Source organism: Callithrix jacchus, chromosome 5 (assembly GCF_049354715.1).
Source record: "Callithrix jacchus isolate 240 chromosome 5, calJac240_pri, whole genome shotgun sequence".
Lineage (NCBI taxonomy): Eukaryota > Metazoa > Chordata > Mammalia > Primates > Cebidae > Callithrix > Callithrix jacchus.
In genome coordinates, this window is record NC_133506.1 from 65,917,156 (window position 1) to 65,937,487 (window position 20,332).

General features: G+C 44.3%; 2 protein-coding genes and 2 non-coding genes across 16 annotated transcripts in view; 3 read left to right on the plus strand and 1 right to left on the minus strand.

The window, feature by feature from the left end:
- Nucleotides 1-940: 940 nt before the first annotated feature.
- TSR1 (TSR1 ribosome maturation factor) lies at nucleotides 941-14,447 on the plus strand. Of its 4 annotated transcripts, none has more exons than XM_035299385.3 (15): nucleotides 941-1,072; nucleotides 1,261-1,364; nucleotides 1,651-1,870; nucleotides 1,975-2,109; nucleotides 2,757-3,181; nucleotides 4,309-4,468; nucleotides 4,905-5,062; nucleotides 5,324-5,517; nucleotides 6,611-6,773; nucleotides 7,722-7,832; nucleotides 8,552-8,684; nucleotides 12,546-12,662; nucleotides 13,605-13,745; nucleotides 13,856-13,930; nucleotides 14,060-14,447. In XM_035299385.3, the coding sequence occupies exons 3-15, from the start codon at nucleotides 1,765-1,767 to the stop codon at nucleotides 14,236-14,238; spliced, it is 2,097 nt and encodes a 698-aa protein (XP_035155276.1). In that variant the 5' UTR covers nucleotides 941-1,072; nucleotides 1,261-1,364; nucleotides 1,651-1,764; the 3' UTR covers nucleotides 14,239-14,447. The 4 variants fall into 4 exon arrangements, with proteins under 4 accessions (XP_035155276.1, XP_008994602.1, XP_078228578.1 ...); XM_008996354.4 differs by having other exon boundaries at nucleotides 941-1,064; XM_078372452.1 differs by lacking the exon at nucleotides 12,546-12,662.
- The window catches only part of SRR (serine racemase), a 31,910-nt gene continuing 14,912 nt past the window's right edge, over nucleotides 3,335-20,332 (minus strand). For 4 of the 10 annotated variants that reach the window (XM_078372460.1, XM_078372461.1, XM_078372459.1 and 1 more), the window contains 6 exons: nucleotides 18,600-18,726; nucleotides 17,996-18,099; nucleotides 15,872-15,991; nucleotides 15,665-15,739; nucleotides 15,123-15,332; nucleotides 14,253-14,785 (listed from right to left, as the gene is read on the minus strand). In XM_078372460.1, the coding sequence (XP_078228586.1) occupies nucleotides 14,570-14,785; nucleotides 15,123-15,332; nucleotides 15,665-15,739; nucleotides 15,872-15,991; nucleotides 17,996-18,099; nucleotides 18,600-18,726 (852 nt within the window). In that variant the 3' untranslated portion in view covers nucleotides 14,253-14,569. Of the gene's footprint in view, nucleotides 3,539-13,160; nucleotides 14,786-15,122; nucleotides 15,333-15,664; nucleotides 15,740-15,871; nucleotides 15,992-17,995; nucleotides 18,100-18,599; nucleotides 18,727-20,332 lie in introns of those variants that run through there. The other 6 variants (XM_078372463.1, XM_008996352.5, XM_002747804.7 and 3 more) reach the window with 3 other exon arrangements.
- LOC118154377 (small nucleolar RNA SNORD91 family) lies at nucleotides 7,975-8,070 on the plus strand. Its single transcript, XR_004744243.1, has one exon. It is a non-coding gene; the product is annotated as a small nucleolar RNA SNORD91 family (small nucleolar RNA).
- LOC118154378 (small nucleolar RNA SNORD91 family) lies at nucleotides 8,813-8,906 on the plus strand. Its single transcript, XR_004744244.1, has one exon. It is a non-coding gene; the product is annotated as a small nucleolar RNA SNORD91 family (small nucleolar RNA).

A 20,332-nucleotide genomic window follows, 5' to 3' on the forward strand; every position in this document is an offset into this window, starting at 1 on the left:
CGCTGGCGCTTGAGGGCGGCAGACCAGGGCGTGCGCCGCGGGGGTCGCTGTCATGGCAACGTGCCCGCTCCCGCTGCGAGGGAGCGAAGCCACATTGTGAACGCAGGCCCTGGAGCCCGCGGCTGAGAGCGTGCCTGGGTCCCGCCAAAGGTCCCCTGACTCCTCCCTGCTCACTCTCCCGACGGGACGGAAAGCGCCGGGGCCCGGGCACGGGGTTCCCTGCGGTCCGAGCCTGCCCACGGCGAAGGCAGTGCAGCCTGGCCCCGTGACCCCTCGGAATCCCGGGCGGCCGTCGCCAAGCCGTCGTCAAGTTTGTGGGAAGATGAGTGGAACGCAGCCGCCCGAGCCAGAGGGCCGGAGGGTCGCGGCCAGCCCGCCTCGTCGGGTCGCCACGTCCCACAGGGCCCTTCCGGCCGCTCCGTGGGAGGCGGGGCGCGGGTTGCAGTTACAGGGACGGGCGGACAAGGTGAGAGAAGTGTCTTCCACGCGATTCCCAAGCCTCGCTGGGGAATCGAGGGACAGGAAAGGCTGCTCAAAGTGATGAAGAACACATGCTGTTGCAAACGGAAGAGCAACGCGCCCGCACCCAGGTGACAGGAGCGGCCTGGGCCTCTTCTGCACGAACGGAGCCTTCCAGTCAGCATGTTTCTATGTGATGCAGCTTTATAGCGAAAAGTGAAAATGCAAGGGGCACAAACAGCCCTGCTGGGCCAACAGCCCGAGCCTCGAGAGTCCACATCCGGCGTCTTCCAGCCCCCAACCGCACACTGCGGCGTGGGAAAAGTTCCCACGGCGGTTGGGCAAAGTGGCGAACGCGGCGCTCTGGAGCGGCTGGAAAAGACCGTCGCCAGGGGGCGCACGGGGCGCAGGGAGCCCCGCTCCCCGGAGGGCCCGCCCCGGTGGACGGGACCGGAAGCGCTCGGCCTGGCCCGGAAGCGGTGTAGACTCCGAACGCGCGCGCTGCGGTATGGCTGCCCACCGGCCCGGCCCGCTCAAGCAGCAGAATAAGGCTCACAAAGGCGGGCGGCATCGGGGTCGGGGATCTGCACAGCGGGACGGCAAGGGTAAGAAGGTAGCGTAGAAGGAAGAAGGGCTACTTGGCTGTTATTAAGTCTTTTTCCCCATGCCCAGACTGAGCTGCTGTCTCCCCTCGTCTGGGCCCCACGCGAAAGGCCCTTTGTAAGGTGGGCGGAGAGGGGTCCCTTTTCCTGACGTTATTGTGGGACCGATCACACCAGACCCTTCTAATCTGCCCTCCAGGCCGTCTAGCACTGAAAACCCTAAGCAAGAAAGTGAGAAAAGAACTCAGCAGAGTCGACCAGAGGCATCGCGCCAGCCAGCTCCGAAAGCAGAAGAAGGAGGCGGTGAGAGGAGCGGGGTTTGGGAGACTGTGGCTCCTCTGCTTTTCTAAGTGGCTAATGCCTCGAACTGGAAAATGAGACCGGGTGGAGGGTCCAGGGACAGAGAATAGCCCTAGAGCACATGTCGAGCGTACAGTTCTGGCATTCCTTTCTTTGGTCAGAATTCCTGCCACCCTGCCGGCATACAGGGGGCCTTTTACCAGAGAGACGCCGGTTGTGGGTGGGTGGGAAATGCAATGCTGGAGTGAAGTACTGAGACATTGAGATGTTCTTGGATATCTGTTTTCAGGTTCTGGCAGAGAAGAGACAGTTGGGTAGCAAGAATGGCCCTCCTCATCAGGTACTGGTGGTGCCCCTGCACAACAGAATTTCCCTGCCAGAGGCCATTCAGCTGCTTCAGGATATGGACACTGGAAGAGTACACTTGAATGAATTGGGAAACACCCACAGCTTTATGCTGCTATGCCCCCACCTGAAACATCGGTGGTTTTTCACATCAGCAAGGCCAGGTTAGAGTATACAAACAATGTTTTCTATTATGTTTGAATAGTGGTAATATTTTTTTAGCATAATGTGCTGGTGCCAACCTCCTCTTCTTAACTTCTGTCTCCAGGAGATCTACACACTGTGTTAGACATGGCTAAAGTAGCTGATACCGTCCTGTTCTTACTTGATCCACTTGAAGGCTGGGACAGCACCGGCGATTACTGTCTTTCCTGCCTCTTTGCCCAGGGGCTTCCCACCTATAGTAAGTGAGTTAGCATTTATTGTGCACTTGTGTTTGATACAGGAATACAACTGATGGGTCATATTCAGCTGGTGGTGGGGGTTACACATATGGATTAAAGTTGGTCCATTATTTACAGATTCTCACTCAGGGTGCCTTTTTGTTTTTGGCTGTCCTTTGCCTAGAGAAAGAAGCATATGAAGTGTGATTTCACTGTGAAATTCCTTTAGGGTACTTAAGTGTTGGGTTTCCCAGTGATCTCTGGGCTTGCAACTGAGCTGTTAGGTTGTGAACTGCAGGGTTTGGGGTGTTTTTTGTTTTTTTTTTTTTCCTGAGACAGCGTTTTGCTCTTGTTGCCCAGGCTGGAATGCAGTGGTGTTGGGTCACCACAGTCTCCGCCTCCTGGGTTCAAGCAATTCTGCCTCAGCCTCCCGAGAAGCTGGGTTACAAGCATGTGCCACTGTGCCCGGCTAATTTTATATTTTGAGTAGAGACAGAGTTTCTCCATGTTGGTCACGCTGGTCTCGAACTCCTGACCTCAGGTGATCCATCCGCCTCAGTCTCCCAAAGTGCTGGGATTACAGGTGTGAACCACGGTGCCTGACCTTCAGGGAGATTTTTATGTAATGAAGCAATAGGTCACAAAGCATTTTCTCTTTTGCTTACAGCGCTAGCTGTCCAGGGGATTTCTGGCCTCCCACTGAAGAACCAAATAGATGCCAGGAAGAAGCTAAGTAAAGCAGTGGAGAAGCGCTTTCCAGATAACAAACTCCTCTTGTTAGACACTCAGCAGGAGGCAGGGATGCTGCTTAGGCAGTTGGCTAACCAGAAGCAACAGCATCTTGCTTTTCGGGACCGGCGAGCCTACCTGTTTGCCCATGCTGTTGATTTTGTTCCTAGTGAAGAGAATAACTTGGTGGGCAACTTGAAAATTTCAGGCTATGTTCGAGGGCAGACTCTGAATGTAAACAGTTTGCTACATATCGTTGGACATGGCGATTTCCAGATGAAACAGATAGATGCCCCTGTGGACCCTTTCCCTTTAAATCCTAGAGTAATTAAATCCCAGAAGGACCCAGACATGGCAATGGAGGTAAGACTGACTTTTTTTTGTTTCTGTTTTGTGAGGGGAAAGACATATTCTTAATTCATAATCATATGAAAGTTGGCACAGTGTACTGAAAAATGTCACGTCCAGAGTTAAAAAGAAAAAAAAAAGAAAGTTGGCACAGGAAGGAAACTTAAATTCAGAGAAGACAGTCTGTACATTTAGGTGATTGAGGAGACTGCCAGTCTGAAGTAAGGCAATAGTTATAAATATGTTGATAAATTACATATTTATCTAGCACTTTATATACTCTGCACTGCAGTTGGCTCTGAGTTTATAGAAGACACTCAAGACGCGGTTGCTTTCCTTAAGGGGCTTAATTGGGCTGGAACAAAACGGCATCTGTAAAATAAAGATAGAGATAGCATGTGGTTGAGGTACGGATCTACTATGGAAGTTTAGAAAGTAGACTAGCAAGCTTTACAGGAGAGATCAGACTTGAGCTAGGTGTTGAGAAGGATGAATGTGATTTATGAGTTGAAGAGGGATAAAAGAATATCCTAGAAGATAAAAACAATATGAACCTAGGCACAGTGGTAGATCAAAGGGTTTATTTGAATTTTGAAGAAATCAGCTTGATGGGAGTGAGGTATGTAATAAACGGGTAGGAGTAGGGACAGAATAAGAAAGACCTCAAGAGCCAAGCAGAGTTAAAATACCCTGGAAATGGCCGGATGTTTGACTCACATCTGTAATCTCAACACTTTGGGAAGCTGAGCCAGGTGGATCACCTGAGGTCAGGAGTTTGAGACCAGCCTGGTCAACATGGAGAAGCACTGTCTCTACTAAAAATACAAAATTAGCTGGGTGTGGTAGCGCATGCCTGTAATCCGGCTGAGGCAGGAGAATCGCTTGAACCCGGAAGGCGGAGGTTGCAGTGACCCATCGCACTCCAGCTTGAACAAGAGAAAAACACTGTCTCCGGAAAAAAAAAAAAAAAAAAACCCTGGAAATTAGAAAATGGTCATTTGAAAAATTTTGACAAGTTTTGGCATTCTGTTGCATTCATCTTCTACATGAGGACCGGTATTTCTGGGTCTTTCTGGTTATTCTGTTTGATTTGGGAGATTTTTGGTTAATGGTTGACTATCACCTGCTTTTTTGGTTTTCAGATTTGTGCTACGGATACTGTAGATGATATGGAAGAAGACCTTAAGGTCCTAATGAAGGCAGACCCTGATAGACAGGAATCCTTGCAAACAGAGGTTATCCCAGATCCAATGGAGGGGGAGCAAACCTGGCCCACTGAGGAGGAGATGAGTGAGGCAAAGGGTTGGTATTGGTAAACTTGTTTGTAATTCATCTGACCTGGAATTGTGGATTTCCTCTAGCTCTTCAGAGTGAGAACCATATGGGATAGAGTGGGATAGGGATATATTTGAAAGTCTCTCCTCATCCTCAAATGTTATATGTTTTCACTAAACAAACATTAGACACAGCTTTGTTCCATTTCTCAAAATAACTTGTGTTAATGTTTTATCATGAACAGATAAACAACTTTGGATTCATTGCAGGGCTTATTTAGCTGTGTAAGTATTGCTAGTTGTGAGGCAACGGAATTAAATTTAGAAGTAGTTAGTTCTGCTTATGGTGTCTGCTGGAATTTCCCATGTTGGCAGCAGCGTCTAGTGCCTTGCCTGGGTGAGAATAACCAGAGGGATAGGGAAAGGATAGCTATAATTTACTTAATTTGTTTGGGCTTTTACAGATTTCTTGAAGGAAAGTTCTAAGGTGGTAAAGAAGGTCCCCAAAGGAACATCCAGTTACCAAGCTGAATGGATTTTGGATAGTGGCAGCCAAAGTGATGGGGAAGGAGATGAATATGATGATATGGAACATGAGGATTTTATGGAAGAAGAATCTCAGGTAAGGAAATGAGGCCTTAGGCCATTTCTGTGTCTAGCTTCAAACATAAAGCAAAGTGCAATTGTAATCTTGAGGGGTGTGTATGTTTAGTTTCTTAGGAATGACTCTAGTTGCCAGGAATGAGGCTTTTGTTTTCTGCTTTAGGCCGTATTAGAATCTATGTTAGTTGGGAATAGGTATCCAATACAATTATTTTACTCTTAGCTTATTGGCCTTTAGGGTGTGGATTTCTTCTGAAATAAATAATCCTTTATTCTACAGGATGAGAGTAGTGAAGAAGAAGAGGAAGAATATGAAACTATGACTATAGGGGAGTCTGTGCATGATGATCTGTATGATAAGAAAGTAGATGAAGAAGCTGAGGCAAAAAAGTTGGAGAAATATAAACAAGAAAGACTGGAAGAGATGTTTCCGGATGAGGTGGACACCCCCCGTGATGTGGCTGCTAGAATTCGGTTAGTCAGTAAATCTAAATTAAGTCAATAGGTTTTAAAAACTTGGCTCAGAGCTATGTCACTGTGATACAAAAGAAGAAAAACACATTTTTCCTGCTCCTGAAGAGCTAACATTTAATATGGGAAGGCAAGACATACATACATACATACATACAGGAAATGGTAATATATAATCAAGTTCTAGACTGTGGTACAGACTACTATTACAGGACTTTAATGAAGGAGAAATACTAAGGTTAATTAGCAAATACTTCTTCCCAAAGGAGCCAATACTCAATTGAAGTATATAATGTTTGGAGATTTTAGGGGGTTTGGGTAGAATAGCAGAAGTAGAAGAGTGAAGATGTAGATGATTATATCTATTCTGGAGGTGAGTGACTAAAGCCAGTGAATTAATCTTGGATATTAAGGAGATAAGGCTGTGTATTAAGCCATTCTCGCACTGCTATGAAGAAGTACCAGAGACTGCGTAATTTATAAAGAAAAGAGATTTAATTGGCTCATGGTTTTGCAGGCTGTACAGGAAGCATAGTGCTGGCATCTGTTCAGCTTTTGGGGCAGCCTGAAAAAAACTTACAATCATGGCAGAAGGCAGAAGGGGAGCAAGTTATGTCACATGGCCAGAGTAGGAACAAGAGACTGAGGCAGGATGTGCTAACACTTCTAAACAACCAGATCTCATGAGAACGCACTCACCAACGGGGATGGTGCTAAGCCATTCATGAGAAAACCTCTCTCATAATCCAGTCACCTCCCACCAGGCTCCACCTCCAACATTGGAGATTGTATTTCAATATGAGATTTGGGCACGGACACACATCTGAACTATACCAGGTCATTACCAAACATCTTTTTTGTCAGGGAGCCACTATAAATCCTTTGTCTTTTGTCAGTGGGAAGCTTGGGTTTGGTTCTGATACAACTTGTTACAAGTTGTTTTGCAGTGTGGTCTTGGTTTAAGCTGATAGTTTATTTTGAGAGATAGTGATTGGAGTTCTTTTGAGCTAGATCCTTAGCCATTTTAGCAGTGACTTGAGTCTATATAGCACCATGTAAATCTGACTTAATTTTTATAAAATCTTCAATATTCTAGATTTCAGAAATACAGAGGCCTCAAGAGCTTCCGGACATCTCCATGGGATCCTAAGGAAAACCTTCCTCAAGAGTATGCTCGGATATTTCAGTTTCAGAACTTTACTAATAGCAGGAAAAGCATCTTTAAGGAGATTGAAGAAAAAGAGGTTGAAGGAGCTGAGGTATCTGCCCTTGTCCATCTTGTATGTTGCTTTCATTTGTCAACATGCTCCCACTTTACTCCTTCTCTTGGCATGGAAATATGCTGCGTTGGGAAATTAGGGGAGCCCCTGAGTCATCGACAAGAATGATACTGGAAACAGCCCAGGTGTAGTGGCTCACCTGTAATCCCAACACTTTGGGAGGCCGGGGTGGGCAGGCCACCTGAGGTCAGGAGTTCGAGAGCAGCCTGGCCAACATGGAGAAACCCCATCTCTGCTGAAAATACAAAATTAGCTGGGTGTGGTGGTGCATGACTGTAATCCCAGCCACTTGGGAGGCCGAGGCAGGAGAATTGCTTGAACCCAGGACGGGGAGTTTGCAGTGAACAGAGATCATGCCATTGCACTCCTGCCTGGGCGACAGTGAGACTCCATCTCAAAAAAAACAAAACAAAACAAAAAAAAAAACAAAACAAAACAGGCCGGGCGCGGTGGCTCACGCCTGTAATCCCAGCACTTTGGGAGGCTGAGGCCCATGGATCATGAGGTCAAGAGATCAAGACCATCCTGGTCAACATGGTGAAACCCCGTCTCTACTAAAAACACAAAAAAATTAGTTGGGCATGGTGGCGCGTGCCTGTAATCCCAGCTACTCGGGAGGCTGAGGCAGGAGAATTGCCTGAACCCAGGAGGCGGAGGTTGCGGTGAGCCGAGATCATGCCATTGCACTCCAGCCTGGGTAACAAGAGCGAAACTCTGTCTCAAAAAACAAAACAAAACAAAACTGGGAACAAAGAGGTCTCTGTCACATTAAATGAAGAAGTGTAATCTGGGTAGTGAAGCCATCTTTAAGGGTGGGGTTAGCTTTTAAAAGGTCATCGGAAAGACTCACCATATTTGGAGAAAGCTTCTCCGTTATTAGGATTTTGAGGGGTAACTCCATGACTGCTTTCTGCTTTCTTATGGCAGGTTGGCTGGTATGTCACAATTCATGTCTCTGAAGTTCCTGTCTCAGTGGTCGAGCATTTCAGGCAAGGAGCACCCTTGATTGTATTTTCTTTACTACCTCATGAACAGAAGGTAAATGAGTGTCTTGTGGGAAAATGGGGAATTATTAAACTTTCCAGCCACTTCTGATAGTCTAAAATTCTGTTTTTGTGACTAACATTCTGCTCATAGAGATACAAAAAGTCTGCCTTTCTGATTAGGAATTGGAGAATAATAGAGAAGTCAGTGATGGTTTTATTCAATACTGTCTGAACCTGTCTGAAGCATCTCAGTGATGCATTCTCTGTGTGGTTCTGAGACTTCTCCAAATATGTTTTTCAGACCAGATTTAGAACAAGGGTGGCAGCCTTAAACATAAAGGTTTATGCCAAGGTGCAGATCTCTCTTCTCTTGGTGGCCAACAGTTGTATATATTATAGTTCTTTTATTGCTCTTGGTAAGGGTTCAGGAAGAAGGGGCTTGAGTGAGTGTGGTTTTGAGATTGTGGTAAGTGTCTTCAAGGCCACTGATTTTTGTGGCAGATGTTGAGCTCTTTTTCTGCTAGATGCAGAAAGGTAAGTTAGCATTGAAGGGTGCATGAAAGCTCTGATGAGCCTGTGTTTGGCTTAAACGCCAGTCATTGGTGGAGGTAAAGAATGAATCTATGTTCCAGCATCTATACTCCCCCCATTAATTAGCATTGTCCGTTCTTAGAATGAATCTGAATCTGCTAGTTTGGTTTGCCTTCTTTCAAGTTAGGCAATTGTATTCTTATACTATGAAGATTTTTGTTTTCCTTACTTGGTTCTCAGATGTCAGTATTGAATATGGTGGTGAGGCGTGACCCTGGCAACACTGAACCTGTGAAAGCCAAGGAAGAACTCATATTCCATTGTGGATTCAGGCGCTTCCGAGCCTCACCTTTATTTTCTCAGCACACTGCAGGTTAGCGGTGGGGAACCTGGGTTCTTGTCCATCTTGTCTTTTGCAAAACTGACTTGTGGTGGAGGGGTGCAAAAGAGTCAGTTTCGAAATCTTGTATCTCTGGGTTAGCGGTATTCTCAATACTCTGGCTTAAGAGCCAATGATGTTTTTACTCAAAATGTCTGAACCTGTCTGAAGCATCCTAGTGATGCAACCTGTGTCATACTGAGGCTTTTTTTGCCATGAATATTTGTTCCAGAGTAGGTTTTGAGTAGAAGTTGGCAGCTTTATAAAAAGGGCATTAGGCTAGGTGCAGTGACTCACACCTATAAGGCCAAAACTGGCATTAGAATGGGTGAATTAAAGATGGAAACAAGGCCGGGCGCGGTGGCTCATGCTTGTAATCCCAGCACTTTGGGAGGCCGAGGTGGGTGGATCACGAGGTCAAGAGATCGAGACCATCCTGGTCAACATGGTGAAACCCCGTTTCTACTAAAAATACAAAAAATTAGCTGGGCATGGTGGCGCGTGCCTGTAATCCCAGCTACTCAGGAGGCTGAGGCAGGAGAATTGCCTGAGCCCAGAGGCGGAGATTGCGGTGAGCCGAGATTATTGCGCCATTGCACTCCAGCCTGGGTAACAAGAGCGAAACTCCGTCTCAAAAAAAAAAAAAAAAAAGACGGAAACAAAAGCCAAGATTTAATCATCCTCTTATTGTTTCAAAATAGTTCTGATTTTTTTTAAAGGATGAAATAACTATTTTCATATTTTAGACAACTGGGAAAATAATAATGTAAAAATAAAATTACCTTATATCAGAAAATTCATTATTACTTTATACATTTCCATCTAGATCTCTATTTTTTTTTAACACAATTGGGATTGTAAATGTAAATATGGTGTTAAACATTGCATTTATCACTTAATTGACTTTGATCAATTTTCCATAAGATTAATTAATGAGACTTTTTTTTTTTGAGATGCCCTGTCACCCAGTCTGGAGTGCACTGGTGCGATCTCAGCTCACTTTAACCTCTGCCTCCTGGGTTCAAGTGATTCTCCTGCCTCAGCCTCCCAAGTAGCTGGGATTATAGGTGCACGCAACACCTGGCTAAATGAGACTTTTATTTATTTATTTTTTTTTGGAGGCGGAGTTTCACTGTTGTTACCCAGACTGGAGTGCAATGGCACGATCTCAGCTCACCGCAACCTCCGCCTTCTGGGTTCAAGCAATTCTCCTGCCTCAGCCTCCCGAGCAGCTGGGACTACAGGCGGACGCCACCATGCCCAGCTAATTTTTGTATTTTTAATAGAGATGGGGTTTCACCTTGTTGACCAGGATGGTCTCTATCTCTTGACCTCGTGATCCACCTGCCTTGGCCTCCCAAAGTTCTGGGATTAAAGGCATGAGCCACCGTGCCTGGCCTAAATGAGACTTATAATGCTTTATTTTCATTTGGATATATTCTGGTGTATGTGATGTACTGATATTTGACTGTCTATGTTTGAGCACTTAGGCTATTTTTTTTTTTCCCCGAGACTGAGTCTTTCCCCCAGTCTGTTGCACCAATCTGGAGTGCAATGGCATGATCTCAGCTCACTGCAACCTCCACCTCCCAGGTTAAAGTGATTCTTCTGCCTCAGCCTCCTGAATAGCTAGGACTATAGGTGCAAGCCACTCTGCGCCTGGCTAATTTTTGTGTTTTTAGTAGAGATGGGGTTTCCCCATATTGGCCAGACTGGTCTCGAACTCCTGACCTCGCTGATCTGCCTGCATTGGCCTACTGAATCACTGGGATTACAGGCGTGAGCCACTGCGCCCGACCTCACTTAGGCTATTTCTAATATTTTGCCCTGAATTATATCTGTATGCATAAAACGTTGTTTACTTCTTTGCTTATTTTGTAAAGGCAGATCCTTAGAACTGGAACTAAATCAAAGTTCCAGAGACTGAGGCAGGAGGATCGCTTGATGTCAGGTGCGAGACTCTTGTCTCTACAATTTTTTTTTTTTTTTTTGAGACAGAGTCCTGCTCTGTCACCCTGGCTGGAGTGCAGTAGCATGAGGCTCCACCTCTGCAGCTCACTGCAGCCTCCACCTCTCGGGTTCAAGTGATTTTGGTGCTTCAGCCTCCGGAGTAGCTTGGACCACCAGCATGCGCCACCACGCCCAACTAATTTTTGTATTTTTAGTAGAGATGGGGTTTCTCCATGTTGGCCAGGCTGGTCTCAAACTCTTGACCTCAGGTGATCCACATGCCTTGGCCTTCTAAAGTGTTGTGATTTACAGGCATGAGCCACCATGTCTGGCCTCTACAAAAAAAAAAAAAAAATTTTTTTTTTGATACAGAGTTTTGCTCATCACCCAGGCTAAGTGCAGTGGTGCAATCTCGACTCACTGCAACCTCCACCTCCCGGGTTCAAGCAATTCTCCTGCCTCAGCCTCCCAGGTAGCTGGGGAGCTGGGATTATAGGCATGTGCCACCACGCCCAGCTAATTTTGTATTATTAGTAGAGATGGGATTTCACCATGTTGGCCAGGCTGTTCTTGAACTCCTTACCTCAGGTAATCCACCCACCTCGGCCTCCCAGGTGTAAGCCACCATGGCCAACCAAAATTTATTTTAAAAAATTAGCCAGGTGTGGTGGCATATGCTCTGTAGTCCCAGCTACTTGGGAGGCTGAGGCAAGAGGATTGCCTGAGCCAATGAGCCCAGGAGTTTGAGGCTGCAGTGAGCTATGTTCACATCACTGCACAACAACCTAGATAACAGAGTGAGACTGTCTCTTGAAAAAATTTAAAAGGGTGTGATAAAGTGTGGAAACTTTGGTATCTAGTGTGCCAAGGGCAGTGTGGGTGAAGGGATGTAGCTGGGTGTGGCTCATAGTTGGGCAAAGCAGAGGTAGGGTTTCTGAGAAATTGAAAAGACTACCGGACAAGTGTTGTGGCAAAATTGATTGTACTCCTACATGTTAGGAGCAGCAAGATGTGTTGCCCACTAACTTGGGGGCTTCTGAACATTATCCTGGTTCACTTACTCTCAGCCGTTGCAGGAGGAATATGAAGGCAGTATTAATGTTGTTTTGGATAATTTTTATTCTCACCAATTATGCAGTCTAAATGAGATTAATTTTTCTTTCCCTTCAAATATTGTATTTTCCTCTAACTTTAGTATTTTGAAAAGGGGGTGAGGGTTATGTTGAAGGTGGAACACCAAATACAGTCTAAGTTCCAAGATTCTGCCTTCAGATAAAAAAGTTACTGATCGGGCACCCGTAATTCTAGCTACTCGGAAGGCTGAGGCAGGAGAACTGCTTGAACCCAGGAGGCACTCCAGCCTGGGCAACAAGAGAGAGACACTGTCTCAAAACAAAAAAAAGTTATTGATTTCAGCTGGTCACTGTGGCTCACGCCTGCAATCTCAGCACTTTGGGAGGCCGAGGCAGGCAGATCACGAGGTCAGGAGTTTGAGACCAGCCTGGCCAATATGGTGAAACCCCATCTCCACTACAAATACAAAAATTAGCCGGGTGGGGTGTGGTGGTGGGCGCCTGTAATCCTAGCTACTTGGGAGACTGAGGAAGGATAATTGCTTAATCCAGAAGGTGGAAGTTACAGTGAGCTGAGATCAAGCCATTGCACTCCAGCCTGGGTGACAGAGCAAGACTCCAACTCAAAAAAAAAAAAAAAGTGATCTGATAGGACTAGATTTTTGTCTTTTCGGTGTACTGAGGCAGGAAAAGTGTTTGAGAACTGGTAGATTAGAGAAGTAGAAGCTGCCATAGGTTTAAGAGTTGCACAAACACAGCTTTTCACAGGCCTGTATATTACCACTGGTTTCTCAAAATGGTTTTGGTTTTTGTTTTTTAAACCTTATGGCAGCGGACAAACATAAATTTCAGAGATTCCTGACTGCTGACATGGCCCTGGTGGTGACAGTATATGCACCAATCACTTTTCCTCCTGCATCTGTGCTGCTTTTCAAGCAGAAAAGCAATGGTAAGTTGAGCCACAAGGTGAACAGACCTGCAGGTCCTTAATAGGATTAATACTCTTTTCTCTTCTCTATTGAGATTTGGGAACCAAATGGTATGGAGAAGGTAATGATGGTTTTCAAAATACAGTAAGTCTTCACTTAACACTGTTAATAGAACAATGAAAACGGCAACTTTTTTTGGGGATGGAGTTTCACTCTTGTTGCTCAGGCTGGAGTGCAATGGCACGATCTCTACTCACTGCATCCTTTACCTCCTGGGTTCAATGGATTCTTCTGCTTCAGCCTCCTGAGTAGCTGGGATTACAGGCACATGCCACCACACCTGTGGCTAATTTTTAATATTTTTAATAGAGGTGGGGGTTTCACCATGTTGGCCAGGCTGGTCTTCAACTCCTGACCTCAGGTGATCCACCTGCCTCTGCCTCCCAAAGTGCTGGCATTACAGGTGTGTGCCACTGCAGCCAGACCAAAACTGCGACTTTTAAGTGAAACAATGTATAGCCAGTCCTCAAATAACTGCATTTTGGTCAACATCTTTTCGTTGTAACAATTGATGAGAAAAAAATGGTTTTGTTACACATCATTCTCTTAACATGCAAGTTTTCAAGAACCTATTGACAAGATTAAGTGCGGACTTATAGTTTACCAATCTTAGTGTCACAGTGGGCTAGGGCAGGGATGACAAACCAGGTTTTATCTTGCTTACAAGCCTTAGCTGATTGGTAGAGGCTGCTCAGAATGTATTTAGGATAGGTTCCAGGGACAGGCTTAGCAGGAATGAAATGGAGTGGTTTTTGGTGTGATCCCACAAAGGGCAGCCTCATCAACACTACTTTACAGTTTCTCCCAAGAAAATACCACATGGGTCTTTAAATGGATTGGGACAATAGATGAAGACTTTGGCCTGTAATTTCCTAACTAGCTTCTTTGCTTTTGTCCCTTAGGAATGCACAGCCTCATTGCTACGGGCCATCTTATGTCAGTGGATCCAGACAGAATAGTCATCAAGAGAGTTGTTCTGAGTGGTCATCCTTTCAAAATTTTTACTAAGATGGCAGTAGTACGTTACATGTTCTTCAATAGAGGTAAGACTGAAGGAGGAGGATGGGATCTGATTGCCTTTGTGGTATAAAGGTTGGGTTTACATTTTGTGCGTCACTGTTTCATCTTGGTCTTTTGTGTGTTTGATTCTAAGAGGATGTGCTGTGGTTTAAACCCGTGGAACTGAGAACAAAGTGGGGCCGTAGAGGACATATCAAGGAGCCTTTAGGTAAGGAAACATGGGATTCGGGACCATGTCTAGATTTCTACAGTGTTACTAATTGACTATTGGGTTGGAAGTCATTGCTTTAAAATTTTCTACTTTTAATTTGACCAACGTGTTCTGTTTTCTTTCTAGGTACCCATGGCCACATGAAATGCAGCTTTGATGGGAAGCTAAAATCTCAAGACACAGTACTGATGAACCTCTATAAACGAGTATTCCCCAAATGGACTTATGATCCATATGTACCAGAACCAGTACCCTGGGTGAAAAGTGGTATTTCTTCAGCAGTGCCTCAAGGAGGAATGGAGTAACGGATTCAAAGAGATTTTGTCTTACTGGTGCCCATCAGCACTCCAGGGATGGGAGGCATAGTGATGGGGTAAAGTTTATTTTCTACATCAGCCTGTCAGTCCACTACCCCATTTTGCAAGACTTTTTTTGGCCTTGACAAAATGTCTCGGTTAAATATGGAAGTTTTTCTACTACTTAGTCCAAAAAACTATATTAAATCTTACTGAAATACCCATTCTCCATTAAGAATCTGATAACTAAGAGGGTAAGATGAAAAGTTGACAGTGACTAGGGAACAAAATGTCCTCAGTTTCTAAAGACACTGATTCCCACCATTTCCTTTTTTGTAAATTAAACAGAAACAGATTGATAAGAAGCTGACCTTTCAGCCTGCTTCACCCAAGTTACAGAGGTTAAGTCTACATTTCCACCACTGAGCACAATACAAATGTTCTTTACTTCTGGGGAAACAGTTTGAAAATGTTGAGACAGCACAGCAGCCACTCCAACACCAGCTGTAGGTTCAATGAGTAGTTTCATTCTCTCCCACACCAGCTGAGTTGCGTGCTGTTGATATGGAAGGGGGTAGGAATTAGTCAAAAGGGAATCCAGTTGGTTTACTTAAAAAAGTCAGATGAGAATATATATATATATATATATATATATATATATATATCCAGTTTGAATTTTTTTATCACTATATATACATGCTTGCCAAGACTTTGCTTTCATTCTAACTCTGCCTCTGTCAAGAGGGTTGTCATTCATACATCTAGGGTCCTTTCCCCTGTCACGAAGTTACCTAGTCAAGTTGCCATGGGTCAGCTGCTACTCATAACAAAAGGTGGCTCTGCCTAAGAAGTTACACCATGCTTTGTTATTTCTTTTCCTGTTGGAGCCTTACCTTAATTTCGTCCTCTGTGACAGTGAAGACATCATCCACAAGGTCCCTAATAATAGGCCAGGTGTTCCAGCCAATGCTGGATTTGACACCATCTGCTATGGTTTCTGGAGGATAAAGATTGGGCATCAGTTCCCCTTTCAGTTTGGACTGGTAGCAGTCATCTGCATTCAAGGGTTCAGCAGCATAAACCTTCACACTAGGTTTCAGAGCCTGGGAATAAGAATATTAAGACATCTTAGAACAAACCACAACATTGCCTGCACGTCTAAAAGAAAATAGGGGCTGGGTGCGGTGGCTCATACCTATAATCCTAGCACTTTGGGAGAATTACTTGAGCCCAGGAGTTGAAGACCAACTTTGCCAATATAGCAACACTCCATCTCTTAAAAAATAAAAATATTAAAAATAATAGAGTAGGGAGGCAGAGAAGGGCCTTCATCTTAAGTGCTAAAGGAATAAGGCGAAGGAATGGTAATGTGCAGAATGTTGAGCATATGTATATAAAACATTTATGATGTAAAATAAATCCAGAAGCTGCTCACCTTAATTGTAATTGCTATTCCAGCAACCATTCCTCCTCCACCTACAGGTACCACCAGTGCATCCACCAAAGGAACCTTTAGTGAAAAGAATATAAACTGTCAATAGGCCTATTAGGAAACAGTTTTATATTTAATGTGTATACATAAAATAAATGAATATAGCCCAATAGCTTTACCAGTAGCTAAGCAGGAAGAACTCTATTTTACCTGGTTCAGCACTTCTAGGGCAATTGTCCCTTGTCCAGCTATCACTGCAGGCTCCTGGTTTGGATGTACCATGATGCCTTCTGTTTGCTCTGTAACTCTTTGTGCAACATTTTCTCTGGACTGAAAGTACATTAATTTAGCTTACTTGATTTGCATTTAATAGATTCCCCAACAAGTTCCATTTGGTCATTCAAAATTTTATTGATCATCCTACTTTTTTCAGATTTTGTTCAGGCACTAGAGATATGTTAAAATATTCCTGCCCTCAAGAGGGTTGTATTCTTATATGGTGGAGATGGGTGAAGTAAATATATGCTATGTCTAAGTGCTATGGAATAAAATGAAGGAATTTATTTCATATAGGGTAGGCAGGAAGAGCCTCTAGTAAAGCGACATTTTAAAAGATCTGGACAAGTGCTGTGGAGATCTAGAATATTTCAGGGAGGAGGTAACAGTGCAAAGATTACAAAATAGGAGTACTAGGCCTTTCTGAGGAAAAGCTAAAAGGCTAGTATGGCTGGCAGAGAGTGGACAAGAGAAATAATAGATGAGGTCAAGGCTGGGCATGGTGGCTCATGCCTATAATCCCAGCACTCTGGGAGGCCAAGGTGGGTGGCTCACTTTGGGTCAGTTCAAGACCTGCCTGGCCAACACAGTGAAACCCAGTCTCTACTAAACATAAATTAGCTGGGCATGGTGGCATGTGCCTGTAATCCCAGCTACATCAGTGGCTGAGGCATGAGAATCTCCTGAATCCAAGAGATGGAGGCTGCAGTGAACTGAGATCCAACTACTGTACTCCAGCCTGGGCCGGACAGAGCAAGACCCTGTCTCAAATAAATAAAAGATGAGGTCAAAAAGTTAGGAATGTTTGAGTTCATCCAGGGCTTAGATGATTGCAAGAACTCTGGTTTTCCACTGGGTATGAGATGGGAAACCATTACAGAATTTTGAATTGAAAAGAGACAAGTTCTGACTTTATTTAATGGAGAGCTCTGGTTGCTCAGAAAAGCCTGTAGTAGGGCAAGGGTGGATGCAGAGAGACCAGTTAGGCTACCAAATCTAGATGAGAATTAATGCTGGTTTGAATCAGGGTGGCAATGGTAGACACAGAAGTAGTTGGGTTATGGAAATATGTTGAAAGCAGGATTGAGATTTGAATGTGGGGTGTGAGAGGGTTATCAAAGATGACTCCTGGCTGTGTGCAGTGGGTCATGCCTGTGATCTCAGCATTTTGAGAGGCCAAGGTGGGAGGATCGCTTGAGCCCAGGAGTTTGAGACCAGCCTGGGCAACAATGAGACACTATCTACAAAAAATAAAGGAATTAGTTAGGTGTGGTGGCATGCACCTATAGTCCTAGCTACTCAAAAGGCCGAGACAGGAAGATCCCACAACATAGGAAGACCTTATCTCTAACAAAAAAAGAAAAAAAAAAAATTCAGAAAAAAAAAAAAAAAAACAATAAAAGTTGCCATTTACTAAGATGAGGAAGACTGGAAGAGAAGGAATATAGGGAAGTAAGATCAGGAGTTTGATTTTAGATGTAATTTGAGATGAAGTGGGGTCAGGGACAGTCACTCATGCCTGTAATCCCAGCTCTTTGGGAGGCCGAGGCGGGTGGATCACGAGGTCAACAGATTGAGACCATCCTGGCCAACGTGGTGAAACCCCGTCTCTACTAAAAACACAAAAATTAGCCGGGCATGGTGGCGCACACCTGTAGTCCCAGCTACTCAGGAGGCTGAGGCAGGAGAATCGCTTGAACCTGGGAGGCGGAGGCTGCAGTGAGCTGAGATGGCTGCCACTGCACTCCAGCCTGGTGACAGCAAGACTCCATCTCAAAAAAAAAAAAAACATCAAGTGGTAAAGTTAGTTAGCTGTTGGATATAAAAGTCTGGTGTTCAGGGGAGAGACGTTGGAGTTGGAGTTGATAGACCATAGGTAATCACTTAAGCAGTGAGACTGATGAGATCATCTGAGTGTAGGTGGAGAAAAGGTTGAGCATGCTAACAGAAGTGAAGAGGAAACAACACAGGAGACTGAGAAGGAGCAGCCAGTAAGGCAGAAAGAGCAGCTGGTCAAATGAAAGCTATTGAGGTGGTACCAAACACTGCTCTCCTTACCTCATCACTAGGTTCACAGTATACAATTGACGCTCCATAGGCTTGGATTGCCAGCTTTTTACAATCTGGAGCTGTGTGGGGCACCACAATATAAGCAGGAATCCCTGGGAGGGGAAAACATGTTTGGTTACTACAAGTCAGGAGAATTTCAAATAGAAACTTCAGTTTGGCCAGGTGTGGTGGCTCATGTTTATAATCCTGGCACTTAGGGAGGTCGAGGCAGGTGGATTGCCTGAATCCAGGAGTTCCAGACCAGCCTGGGCAACATGGTGTATTTATTATTTTGTATTTGTAAAATAGAAAAATTAGACAGGTGTGGTGGTGCGCACCTGTAGTCCCAGCTACCCAGGAGGCTGAGGCAGGAGAATTGCTTGAACCCGGAAGGGGGAGGTTGCAGTGAGCTGAAATCACACCACCGCACTCCAGCCTGGGCAACAGAGCAAGACTGTCTTCAAAAAAAAAGAAACTTATGTTCATAACAGCTTGCAGTCAGATAGAGATTTCTTTGGAAAGTTAATTCCTACAGCTATCATCACTCTCCCTGAAATTAAGGGTACTTTTCCACTTTCTGATGATCTACCCAGTACCTTAAGAGATCAAGTACCTTCCAATTTGGCAGCGTAGGTGAGAGCCTGGCCATGGTTTCCACTGCTGTGAGTAACAACTGCTTTGGGCTTCCCTTCTAAAGCATCAGGAACCAAGCTTCTGATGGCATTAAGAGCACCACGAATCTGAAAAAGAGGGATGGTGAATTCACATGTTTGATTAAAACATTTCTTTGAAAAGCAAGGAGCTTTTCTAGATTTTCTGTCTTTAATATGCACATCCAATCTGTCACTAAATCTTATCGACTTACCTCCTAAATATCTCATGTGCACCTTTATTTTTATTGAGATGGAGTCTCTGTCACCCAAGCTGGAGTGCAGTGGCGTGATTTCTGTTCACTGCAACCTTTGCCTCCCCACCCCGGGCTGGGTTCAAGTGATTCTCCTGCCTCAGCCTGTGGACAGCTGAGATTATCAGCATCTGCAACCATGCCTGGCTTATTTATTTATTTATTGTTGAGATGGTATCTTGCTGTATTGCCCACGCTGGAGTACAATGGTGCAATCATGGCTCACTGCAACCTCCATCTTCCAGATTAAAGCAATTCTCCTGCCTCAGTCTCCCAAGTAGCTGGGATCACAGGTGCCCACCACCACGCCCAGCTCATTTTATATTTTTAGTAGAGATGGTTTCATCTTGTTGGTCAGTCTGGTCTTGAATTCCTGACCTCAGGTGATCCACCTGCCTCAGACTACAGGCGTGATAATTTTTGTATTTTTAGTAGAGATGGGGTTTCACCATGCTGGCTAGGCTGGTCTCGAACTCCTGATCTCAGGTCATCCACCTGCCTCAGACTCCCAAAGTGCTGGGATTACAGGGCTTTTTTTTTTTTTTTTTTTTTTTTTTAAATAAAAGCTCTAATAAAAGCTCTCAGTTACTGGGTGGGGTAAAAGGTAGATTCTTGAAATCCTAAAGCTACCAGAATACCTGCAAGGCACAGTGCTAAATGCAACTTTTCAGACTTCTACCTGAAAGGATCTTTTTTTTTTTTTTTTTTTGAGAGAAGGAAAGAAAAAAAAAATAAGTAAAGGAGAGGAAGAAAGAGGAAGAGAAAGAGGGAGAGTAAATGGAATTATTGCTTTATTTTGAAAAAAATTGGGTATTAATAATGGCCAATCAATGTTTCATTTAAACTAATGGGTAGGTGTGATGTGGTATTGACAAGAATGTATATTTTGTGTATTTGAAGTGGAGAGCTCTATAAATATTTATTAAGTTTACTTGTTCTGGATCTGAGTTCGAGTCCTTGATATCCTTATTAATTTTCTGTCTCATTGAATCTAAGTCTCCTATCTGGGTGTTAGGATCGTTAGCTCTTGTTGTTGCATTGATCCTTTTACCACTATATCTTTGTTGCTTTAAAATCTATTTTATCCGATACAAGAATTGCAACTCCTGCTTTTTATTTATTTATTATTTATTTTTGCTCTCCATTTGGTTGGTAAATCTTTCTCCATCCCTTTGTTTTGAGTCTTTGTGTATCGTTGCATGTGAAACAGGTCTGGATGTAACATGCCGTTGGGTTTTGGCTGTGTCTTTTGATTGGGAATTCAGTCAATTTAAATTTAGGGTTACTGCCATTTGATGTTGACCGGCTGTTTTATCCATTTGTTGGTGTAAATTCTTCTTTATGTTGGTGCTCTTTACTTTTTGGTGTATTTTTAGAAAGGCTAATACTGGTTGTTTCTTTCTGTGTGTAATGCTTCTTTCAGAAGCTCTTGTAAAGCAGGC

What these genes read in the sequence shown, in the direction of transcription:
- TSR1 (XM_008996354.4), top strand. Translation starts at nt 968, where the DNA reads ATGGCTGCCCACCGGCCCGGCCCGCTCAAGCAGCAGAATAAGGCTCAC. An exon ending in TTTCACATCAGCAAGGCCAG is followed by an intron (nt 1,871 to 1,974) that starts GTTAGAGTATAC and finishes TTCTGTCTCCAG; the next exon opens with GAGATCTACACACTGTGTTA. An exon ending in ACATATCAAGGAGCCTTTAG is followed by an intron (nt 13,931 to 14,059) that starts GTAAGGAAACAT and finishes TTTTCTTTCTAG; the next exon opens with GTACCCATGGCCACATGAAA.